This window comes from Erythrolamprus reginae, chromosome 12 (assembly GCF_031021105.1).
Source record: "Erythrolamprus reginae isolate rEryReg1 chromosome 12, rEryReg1.hap1, whole genome shotgun sequence".
NCBI lineage: Eukaryota > Metazoa > Chordata > Lepidosauria > Squamata > Dipsadidae > Erythrolamprus > Erythrolamprus reginae.
Window position 1 is genome coordinate 12,919,532 of NC_091961.1, and position 12,057 is coordinate 12,931,588.

General features: G+C 39.3%; 1 protein-coding gene across 1 annotated transcript; it reads left to right on the plus strand.

Annotated features, from left to right (window-relative positions):
- The first annotated feature begins 304 nt into the window (after positions 1-304).
- STAR (steroidogenic acute regulatory protein) lies at positions 305-10,198 on the plus strand. The gene is made up of 7 exons (XM_070765863.1): positions 305-474; positions 2,668-2,781; positions 2,906-3,033; positions 3,926-4,084; positions 5,555-5,739; positions 6,272-6,365; positions 6,691-10,198. Exons 1-7 carry the CDS (start codon positions 411-413, stop codon positions 6,805-6,807), a joined length of 861 nt encoding a protein of 286 aa, XP_070621964.1. The 5' UTR covers positions 305-410; the 3' UTR covers positions 6,808-10,198.
- The last annotated feature ends 1,859 nt before the right edge of the window (positions 10,199-12,057 follow it).

Here is a 12,057-nt window from a genome sequence, read left to right on the forward strand (position 1 = left end):
AGTGGACTTTTGCAGAAAAAGAAAGAGAGAAAAGCTCAAAAGGACTGATTCGAAGCACAGCGACTCTGCCTGCAGAACATCTGGCAACCTCAAAAGGAGATAAACTGATTTAAACCCTTTGGGAATAGTGCTGCCTGCCCTTGGGTGGGGCTTCCCTTGCAATTTCAATGCCTCCCACTTGTCACTCCCCCCCCACCCCAACTCCACAGAGGACGAGATTGGCCTTGGTGTCAGCCAGTTTGCTGTAAGTGATGTCTTTTCTTATCTCCCAGCTGACAAAACAGCATCATTCAGCTGTATTTAAGGGCAGAAACCAGCAGAGCCTCCAGTGACATTAGCTCCCGGAGGACAAAGGCAAGAGGAGTATCAACGCAAATCGGGAATCCTTTGAGACTTAAAAGATTCTTGCAATGCTGCCAGCAACATTCAAGCTTTGTGCCGGAATTTCCTACAGACATTTGTCCAACATGACAGGTAAAGATGCATAACATAACTCTTGAACAGCAAGAGAAAACTGGAGGCAATATTTCAGGGTTGGTTGGTTGAGGCAGAGTAACCAAATTTCAGACAAATCTATTGATTGGTTCAGGACAGCCGTTCATATTTAGCTCCCATCAGCTTTCTATAGTATGTCTGCTCTCTTGACATTTAATGTCCCTAAAGCTTGATATGGTCTGATAACTTCAATGTGCTGTGTGCCTTGGGAAGGGGTAATGAGGAAAGAAAGCACTAAGGTATTTTTGCTATTCAATTTAGAAAGTCACTATCTACATCCACAGTGCTTAATTTTGTTCCAGCTTTATTCAATTAAAAAAAATAGGCTGGTTAAAAATATATAAAGGCATGTGTGAAAACATGCAACCAAAAGTAATGTTTCTCTACTGAGCACCTATGTTCTTTTTTTGCTTTGGAAATCACTATGGATCAAGCCAAATCAATGGGTGTTCAGGAGCACTTAACAGATAACATTTGAAGGTGGAAGATTGAAGGAAGGCTAATTTCCCCCCCCAGATAGGCAAGATGGGTCCCTGCAGCCTGCAAAGATTTCCTGACGGAGTTGAAATGCTAATCTGTTCGTTCTTGGGATTAGCTTTGTGCATGGTTTTATCAAGCAGCATAGGTACAATGAAGGCAGAAGCATGCTGTAATAAGCATGCTATTTCCTTTTTCAGATTAGTTTGGGAGTTTGTTAGGATCCATTTGGAGTGGAGGAGAACTGGAGTGCATGGAAAGAAAATAAGAGAGAATGAAGGTGATAGGGAATACATCCTTCCTTTGAAGGTACTGTTTGCATTCTTCTGGCTGCCAATTTATCATGACCCAAGTGTTACATTTTGGACTTCAGATGAAATGCAGCAAGATTACCTGTGAATTGAGCAACAGAAAAATTCAGACCAGGTGCCACTAAGTCAGCCCCTTTATCTACAATAGCCCCTCAGATACAGATAAGAATAGTGGTTCTGCATTATTCAAAAAACAGGTTTTCTAGTGGAGAAATATGTCAACTATTACTTTTTGCCTTACATGATGTTGTTGAGGGCAAACCTTTCCTGCCTATTGATAGCCTAAGATTTGTGCATTGGCAATTAAGAGTTTTATATCTCTTTCTTTTTCCTTCAACTGTATAATAACCGCTGTTAGACCAGCTCTGCTTTCACTATCAGTAGATTTAGTGGTTAGCATTGTAAGCTGTGTGTTGAGGGGTACTAGTTCTTATGTTGATTGTAGTGCCAGAAGTAGTATCTCCTGAGGTTATCAGCAGCTTGGAAGAGAAAACATTGCAGGACCATTGAGGACAGTGATAAACCAACTCTCTCTCCTTCTAAGACTCTTAGCTAGTCTTGCAATTACCATTGATTGGTATTTAGAAAAATGCCTTCATTCTCCCTACAATTGGTCAAATAAGAACAAAGAATGGCTCAAAAGCAGGAGTGAATGAATGTTTATATTCTACTTTTCATTCATCCTGGATCTCAAAATGTCAAAAATGGGGTTTGCAAGCAGACTCTCTCTTGGGCACTAACCAGACTCAGAGGTTGTTTTATCTGAATCATGTTAACCATAGTGCATTAATTTTTCCTATATTAACCCGTAGCACCTTAGGTACCCTGCTATATATTATCAAAATTAGGGGTGGGGTTAGAGTCTGTTTTGGAATTTAGTTTATTTAATTGTGTACTGAACAACAATACTAAAAGGCCAAAGATTAATTTAATAATCAATTTAAGCAAATTGTGCAAACAACTCAGAAAAACTGTATGGACTTCTCCTTATACTGAATTATTTAAAAATTCCTGCTTCATGCACACATTTATTTGGATAAAAGTTCATCAACAATTTGACACTCTTCTGATTTTAAAAAATCAGAAGAATAAAACTGAGGTTTTTCTGCAATTGGAGGCACAGAATCTTTTGCTCTTCGGTGCAGGATTTATTTCTCCAAATTTTGGAAAATTCAAAATCAAAGCTTTTCATGGCTGCCCTCTACAGATGTGCAACTAACAACACACATTGCCCACCCCAGAAGCTGTGCTGGCTGGGGATGGTAGGTGTTGTAGTCTCAACACATTTACAGATACCAAGACATTATTCTTTTTGTAACCTCTGGAAGAGGTGCAGAATTCCTTTTCTTTTCTCCCCAGTAATGTTGGGACTTTTTCCTCTTAGGTTTGAAGAGACAAGCAGCTGTAGCCATTGCCCAGGAACTGAAGAAAGTCGCATTTTCCAGACCGGGCCCCAACCAATGGATCAACAATGTACACAGACGGAGTTCTCTTCTAGGCAAGTAGAATGTGATTTTCCTTTTTTTTCCAGAAAGACCTCCCTCTTTGAGTGTGCTGGTGGTAATGATATAATATTTTAGTTTGTTTGATTTATATGTCTTAAATCTAATTCAACTGTGCAGGTTCGAGGCTGGAAGAGAATCCTTTCAGTGATATGGAGATGTCCTATATCAAGCAAGGAGAGGAGGCTATCCAGAAGTCTATGAATATTCTTGGAGAAAAAAGTGGCTGGAAAACGGAGGCAGTGATGGTATGCTTATATATATATACTTACTTACTTACTTACTTACTTACTTACTTACTTACTTACTTACTTACTTACTTACTTACTCCGAGTCTTCGGAGAGGGGCGGCATACAAATCGAATAAATAATAATAATAATACTTACTTACTTACTTATTTACTTACTTACTTACTTACTTACTTACTTACTTACTTATTAAATTTGTATGCTGCCCATTCCAGAAGGACTCTGGGTGGCTTACAACAATAAAAACAATGTAACAATGTAAACAACGAGAATATAAAACCATCTAAAAACCTCATTGATCCAGGCACACCATATCATATATACCCTTAACAGTTTTCTGAGAGGAGTCTATCTATTATTACAATCTAGTGACAAAATTTAGGTTGCTATAAAGTAGAAATGGATGAAAGGCAATAAGAAATGTTTGCTTGTAGCATTATGAGCCATAACAGAAACTCAATCATTTAAGTAGAATTTAATCAGGTTTCTTAGCTCAGGGAGAGAAGGACTTTGGGGCTTTGAGGATGGTCTTGTGTGCACTACATGGCAACTGTACAGCTGGGGCTGTCTCAAAATGCCTATGTGTCCCATGAATACCTACCAGTTAAATAGCAATAGCACTTTAGGCTTATGTACTGCTTGATTGTGCTTTACAGCCCTCTCAAAGTAGTTTACAGAGTAGACATTGCCCCCAACAATCCGGGCCCTCATATTACCGACCTTGGAAGGATGGAAGGCTGAGTCAACCTTGAGCCTGATGAGATTCAATTTGCCAAACTGCTGGCAGCTGGTGATCAGTAGTAGCCTGCAGGACTGCACTCTAACCACTGTGCCACCGCGGTTCATCAATGCTGCTTGTTTATTGCATAAATCTTATGTTTATTTCTACAGGGCAATGGTGACAAAGTCTTGAGCAAAGTGTTGCCTGATGTGGGGAAGGTCTTCCAGCTTGAGGTAGTAGTTGATCAACCCCTAGATTGTGTCTACGATGTGTTAGTGGAAAAGATGGAGCAGATGGGAGAGTGGAATCCGAATATTAAAGAAATCAAGGTAAGGCTCTTGCAGCTAGAGGCCGTTTTTGGAAATGAGAAAAGGTTGCACAGTTGCACATGCTTGGCTTTAGTGGGCCTTAAAAAATTTTTAGAAGCTAAACTATCATTCAGTCAGAATAGTAATAAAGTAAAATGATACCTAAAGTTAAATTGATGGAGAATATTCAATGGATTTGGGAGATCCTAGATCAGTGATGGCGAACCTATGGCAAGGGTGCCACAGGTGGCACGCAGAGCCATATTTGCTGGCACACGAGCTGTTGCCCTAGCTCAGCTCCAACAGTGTGGAGCTTGTGTGTGTGCTGGCCAGGCTCGCACAGGAGCTCTGGGAGGGCGTTTTTGGCTCGCACAGGAGCTCTGGGAGGGCGTTTTTGGCTTCCAGAGAAACTCCAGGGGGATGGAGGAGGGCGTTTGTACCTTCCACCAGCTCCAGGGAAGCCTTTGGAGCCTGGGGAGGCCGAAACATGACCCTACTGGGCCCACTAGAAGTTGGGAAACAGGCTTTTTCTGGCCTCCAGGGGGCGGAGGAAGCTTTTTTCGTTCTCCCCAGGCATTGAATTATGGGTGTGGGCACTCGCACATATGTGATAGCGTGTGCCCGCACTATTTCAGCACCCGAGGAGAAAAAGGTTTGCCATCACTGTCCTAGAATGTTGAATCGTAATTCTGGGCATCCTTCATTCTTGACCACAGTGGTCAAGCATGGATTGCAAGAGACTGTAGTTTAGCTACATTTGGAGAATCTCAAAACCCTGATGTACAATAAAGCTTCACTTGTAACATAAGCAAGTGAAGGTACAAAAATAAAACTTGCAACAGCTAGGGGTTGAGTTGAGAATTAGTTTCTCCACCGGCTACTCACTCTTTCAATGTGTTCTGTTTCTCACTATTTCGAGGGAAGGTTCCTCCAATATATTGGCTGTGTATAATCAGAGACGCCCCAACTTCTGAGTTAGTGTTGGGGCAATTACAAACTAACAGCTCCCAAATATAGGCAAGATGAGAAACATATAGTAACTGCTTCCAACAATCTGGGATAGGCAAATGTATTATTAACTTTTATTCATTTAACATGAAACTCAGTCAACTGAATATTTTAAAACGTATCACAAATTTCATTGACTGGCACTGATGGTTGATATGGGCTGCTGCCAGCATCCTAGGTATTGACCAAGTATCTTCTTAATATGTACAATGTCCCAAGTAGTGCAGGTTTTTGCAGTTCTGCTGGTGTTATTGTAGGAAGCTGCAATTTGATGTATTTTGTAAAATTCTTGGACATGGTACCAAATGCCCTGATTACAATGGGTATCACTGTTACATGCTTCATCCATAATTGCGTATTATTACTATTATTATTGCTATTACTATTATTATTGCTATTACTATTATTGCTATTACTATTTCTATTATTATTGCTATTATTATTATTATTATCATCATCATCATCGTTGCCATCTTTTCATAGATTCTCCAGAGGATTGGCAAAGACACTGTGATCAGTCATGAAACCTCAGCAGCAACTCCTGGCAACATAATTGGTCCACGAGACTTTGTCAGCGTCCGGTGTTCCAAACGTCGTGGCTCTACATGCCTCTTAGCTGGCATGTCAACCACGTATGCCGCCATGCCAGAACAAAAAGGGGTTATCAGGTATCTCTTGCCTTTACTTAAATTGCATGGTTCAGTTATGGAACAGATGCCCAAAATTTAGGTCCTTCCGGCTAAGTTCTATCAGAATTCTCCCCAACAATCCTGGAAAATTACAGGAGTTATTACTTAACACATGTGGAGAGCTACCCTAAGGCCCAATAGTCACTAATGAGAAGATAGCTGACATCTTTTCTTAGCCAATGGGTTGAAATTAACTATAATATGTTGATGTGAGGGATGGTGTCAATGGAAAAGGAGGTGGTGTGATGGACTTCAATAAAATGGTAATTCCCCAGGAGGGAGCGGGAAAGACTAGAGGCAACACAGTCCAGAGCTGGATCAAAGACAGAGGGAGAAAGGATAGCCATTCCTAGATTCTCGCAGGATATATCCGTTAGGCTGTAAGTAGTAAGGGTTTAGTCTGGCAAGATTCTGACTGTTGAGTGTAAGCATATACAGAACTAAATTTTGGCTGGGTTGTTCCCTGTCCTTCTTGAGCCTTTGCTTAACTGTTTTCTTTCTTTTTCTGCAGAGCGGAAAATGGTCCTATGTGCATGGTTCTTCGTCCAGTTCTAGGAAATCCGTCAGAAACCAAGTTAACCTGGCTTCTCAGCATTGATTTAAAGGTAAAGATATAGGGCAAACCAGGTTAAATTATGCTGAATATTACTTTTATAAAAACATTCTCATGTTAAATGTGTACATGGAGGATTAGAGGAGAAATCAACTCCCCTTGTTTTCATAGTTGAAACTTATCAGTAGCAAATTTCAGGCCAGAAACATAAAACTTCTTAAAGCAGGCTTAATAAATTTAGAAAATTTATAGTCCCCCAAATTGTAGCTCCCCAGAAGCTGCTGAACTACTAAGTAGCTTTTTCTTGACATGGAGCTTAAGCCTACTTCTAACTGCATAGCAACCTAGTTTAACATCCTATTTTTTTTTAATTTCAGGGATGGCTTCCAAAGACATTGATCAACCAAGTTCTTTCTCAAACCCAAATGGATTTTGCTAATCACCTCCGGAATCGTTTGTCCAAATCTACATCTGCACAAGCCCTCAGATGCTAAAAAGAAATTTCCCTCCTGGCTATTTTTCCTGGGTGAGGCTGCCCCCAGCTGTTCATGAATCACTGACTGAAGACTCTATCCCAGAGAATTGATGCTTACCATTCTCTCCTGTTAAGAGGCAGACTTCTTTCCTTTGTTGCATCATGTTTAAGAGCCTTCTTTTAGAAAGAGGTGCACAAAACCTGTGTTCAGGATTCTGGCAGAATAAAATATCTGGTTTAGGTATAGCAGGCACTAAAGGTGATACCAAGTGATCATCAAATAGTGGCATCAATGATGCAGTTTGCTGGGACTCAAAAGACTAACAATTGCTTGATGGGCAACATGTTGTATCTTATTTCTTATCAACTTCTAAATACTGAAATACATAAGGCAAGATAAACTGTATTGAGATGGCTGCCTGAACCTACATGATACGCTACAGGACACAACTACAGTTTAAGACTAAGAGAGGAAAGAACCAGCATCTTTGATGAACAAATTACTGCTTCTCCTGGATAATAGTGCATTGGCTCTCTCTATCTGGTTTAGTATTCAATGTGCTAGGGATGAGTTAACCTATCTTGGCTACTTACCGATAATGTGCCAAGTTTGATCTGTAACCTCTTCATTTCAAAGCAACTGACCAAGGGATGAGAAGGGGCTTTGCAAAAGGATTTGGAGAATTATGCCAATAAGTGGTGCTAGGTGGACAGTTAGTCTCACCTGCAATAAGGCTGCTCCAAAATACTTTTACACTAAGAAGTGTCATGTCCAGAGTGATACCTTGGTTAAAAGATGCTGGCCATCAACTTCTCTTAGTCATTTGACTCATCCCAGTTTAGCAGCAGATTATCAGCTGGGGTTGTATCACAGCAGCCATTTTTACAAACCCCCTAGGTCAGTGATGATGAACCTTTTAGGCAACAAGTGCTCAAACTGTCCATGCATGCATTTCCAAACTGAAAAATGTGTGCGCATACACGGACAAGCACATGCATGCACAGCAGAGACTCAAAGACCAGCTGGCCAGGAGGAGGTGGGGCATCCAACACAATGATGGTGCGTGTGCCAGCAGTGAGGGCTCTGGGTGCCACCTCTGGCACGAATGCCATCCAGCCCTAGGTCTTTCAAAGATAGCTGTCATGTCCTTCCCCATCATTTGCAATCTCCTTTTTCCAAGCCAGGATGCCACTACCAATGGAAGATTCAGAGGGATGTCCCAGCTTTTCCCCCCTTCTGGTTTTGACTTCCATGATGTGGCTCCTAAATCTTGGGAAAGGTTAAGGATTAATTCAAAGGTCACTAATTCCCATGAAACTGAACTCTGCAATGTTGGCTTTATTAAAAGCTAAGTTTAAATTTAACTCCACTAGTAGAGCCAGTCAACTAAAGTTCTTTTGAAGTTTTCACAGACCACTAAGCCTTCATGGATTCAATTTAAGTGTGAAATGGAAACAGAGACCATGCATAGTATTAAATTATGGCCAATGCTTAATTATTGTTGGAAAGTAGATCTGTCCCATTGCATCCATCTTCTGCTTGAGTTGTTTGCTGCCCTTTGAGGGCCCAAGAAATCAATCAATTGTTTTCCACCTGTTCCTATTTTCTTCTTTGAAAATGGATAAAATGGGAAGTTCCAAAGATTAGCAATGAAGACAATCCACCCATCCTTGGCAACTAAGATATATCAGTATTTTTTAAACTTGGCAACTTTAAGCTATGCGGACTTCAACTTCTATTAGATTCTGTCTGAAATTTAGTCTAAAAGGAAAGATGAAAAGCAGTAGTGGGTCCTAAAACCTGTTGCTACCAGTTTTCATGCGCGCATGCGCAGAAGCGTCCTGGGCGGGTGGGTGGAGCCTTCCACTGCAACCACAGATATGCAGAACTGGGCCAAACTGGGAGCAACCCACTGCTGGTGAAAAGTTACTTATTTTTTCCCCAGATCAACCAGAACTGGTAGATAGACCTTGTCTGATAATGTCACTAAACAGCACTTGATGGTAACTTAGGTTTTAAAAGCCGTATAACAATTAGGCCTTCTAAAAGTTCACAATAAAAATCAGTTTCAAGGATTTGCAGCACTGCTGTTTACTTGTTAAATAACTCTGCTTATTCGCTAATTATATATTGCAGAAACTTTGTCTCTGCTTGCAATGAATCTAAAAAAGTCTCTTCTGCACTGTTTTAATAGCAAAGAGGATTTGGGGTGGGATGGGGTGTTACTAGAAAGCCATAATTGTGCTATTGTTTATTACCAACAATTCAAAAATCTAATTCAGTGTCTGTAGCTGACAAAATGATAACTTTATTCTAATTCCCTCCATGTTGCCCTTCTCGCCACTAAATTATCACCAGTGGGGAATCTGAACCCAGAGCAAATATCTACATCAGAGCCTTTATTCAGCTTGTTAGAGGGAAGAAAAAGATGAATGATCGTTAAAATGTAAAAAACCTGTGTTTTAACTGTTAAGGAACATCTAATGTACCGATGTCAAAGTTGCCATGTCACATGAAGTTTCACAATGTTTTCCCATTTGCAGAGCAGGGTTGGGCGTGGCCTGCGCATGACACCAGTTTGACATCCCTGATCTAATGTCAATTCATTTGGCCTTTAACCCCAGGAGTCACAAGGAATCTAACCAGGAAGACTTCCCCACAGCCATCTATAAAATCCAGTCTGTCGATATTTATTTTCCTTCCCCCTTGTTTGCAGCAGCATTTTATTTAATTATTTATTCTAATTAAGATTTGTGAAATGTTTCCGATTCATATCTTTCATGACTTCAACCAACCAACCAACCAACCAACCAACCAATCTTGAGATGTACAGAGAGTCTGGTGTACTAACGCCCTAGGTACAGGTAGTCCTTGACTTATAACCACAATTAACCTCAACATTTCTGTTCTAAGCGAGACATTGGTTATGGGAGTTTTGCCCCATTTTATGACTTATCTTGCCACAATTGTTAACTGGATCCCTGCAACTGTTAAATTAGTAAGATGGGTACTAAGTGAATCTGACTTGCCCACTGACTTTGCTTGTGAGGAGATAGCAAAAAAGGGATCACGTGATCCGAGACACTGCAATTGTCATATATATGAGCCAGTTGCCAAGCAACTTTTAATCAGATGACAATGGGGATGCTGCAGTGGTCAAAAATGGCCATAAGTCACTTTTTTCCAACGCCATTGAAACTTCAAATGGTTGCTAAATGGATTGTTGTAAGTCAAGGACTACCTGTATTCATTTTAACATACATGAAAAAGAACTTTCTATGATCTGAGCAATGCAAAAGTGTAACTACAAATTAAAATTAGTGCTTTAAAGCTAACAAAGCAGCAGCTCTGTGGTTATAATTTTGTAAAGCTACACTGTATGAATAAAAAGAAAAATGAATAAAATAAAGTATGCCGTGTGTGCTTTGTTCAAAAGGGGCATCTCATGCTCTGCATCTAATTAAATTTCACTATAAAACCCAAAGGAAATAGAAAAAAGTGATAGAACTGACAGAGATGGCAAAGTTAACTATTTTAATTAAGGAGAAGAATATATCTAGCTTTGTTTTCACATGGAAAATGCTTCTAGGCTTCTTTTCTTCAAGAGAAGAAAATGAAACATTTACTTTGGATTTCGATGATTCAAATACTAATAGGTTATTGTTATAGAAATAGGTAATACTCACAAACTATGCATAAGTAAGAGTACTGATTATAACTACTATATAACTTATTAAATTTAAAAAATGGAAATCAGTTTTTTTCTTTTCCTTTACATCTTTTTTTCCTTTGCCCCTTTACTCATTTCTCTATTCATTATTTTCATTTGTATTTTATATTTAAAGTTTAATAAAATTATGTCTGCTTGCCTGCTTATCTATCTATCTATCTATCTATCTATCTATCTATCTATCTATCTATCTATCTATCTATCTATCTATCTATCATCTATCCATTCATCCATCCATCCATCCATCCATCCATACTTTAACATATGCTTCTTCTGCGATCATTTCAATATGATCTTCAAGATCAATATCTTCTGTTTTTATTTTGTTTCTTTTTCATAAAATTTGGTTTTGTTACTATATCTCTTTTCTCCAATTATGAATTGGAATGCCATAAGAAAAGAATTGGCCCCACATTCCGGCTTGGTTCAAATAAGTTAATTCAAACATTCTTGTATACTATGTCATTCCTAAAGGGCATTAATAGTGTTTATAATCTGTGGGATAATTGTTTGTGATTTAAACTTGAAACTGAAATGTTTTATGGCATAAAACGGCTTTAAATCTTGTTTCCCTTTAAAATTATCCCCATACCCAATCCATAGGTGAGCACGTTCTCTCAAAACTGCAATGAACAGTATTGTACAGTATTTCGCAAATTTTCTAGACTGTCTGTAGGGAAACAAATTTATATTACTGTTTTTGGTGTCTTCAATCTATATGTTTTTGAAATTAGAAAAAAAATCAGTTTACAATCTATAAGGAACCATTTGAATGGGCAATATTGTCATTTCTAAACTATAAATAGTGGCAATTAAAAGATTAATTCAACTCCTGTTGTTAGCTGCCACGTTTGTTCCTGCAAAGCATAGGAAAGCTAAAATACATATTTTTAAATATGTCCCATGTTTCAAGTGTAGGAAATTGCTTTGGTTAAAAAACCAGCCATTTAAAACCCTTACGAAGAAAAATAATCAAAACTGAACACAATTTATTAACTAAATTAGCAATATTTTCCCCTTCCTCCAAATTACCTTTGTCTATGGGTAAATGCACAGTTCCATATTTTTATTCTTTTTTAAAAAAGCATTTGCTTTTAACTTGGTACATGGGGGAGGGGTGTTTTGTTTCTTTATTAAAACTAAAAATTACAAACTGGCTCATATCAAATGTACTGTTATTTCTTTTTAAAGTGCAGTAAAAAATGTTTTGTCCCATCAAGACATTGTTGTCTTACATACATATGTACAGAATAAACCTGGAAGGGACTCTTGGAGGTCTTCTAGTCCAACTTCCTGCTCTAGGAGGAAACACAACCAGTGGTCCACAAGAAAACTTTGGTGGTCCGCAGTGCACCCGGGTGGAGGAGCTGCTCTGGGACGACCAATGGGCCATTCCTGTGTCTAGAGCTCTGGAAATGGGACTGGCTAGACAACTCATGGTGGGGCTAGAAATCTCTGCCATAGAAGGTGATACGTGCAACTTTGCAGGTGCTGCAGTGTGCAAGAAGCGTAGCCCTTGCTGGCCACAATGAGGTAAC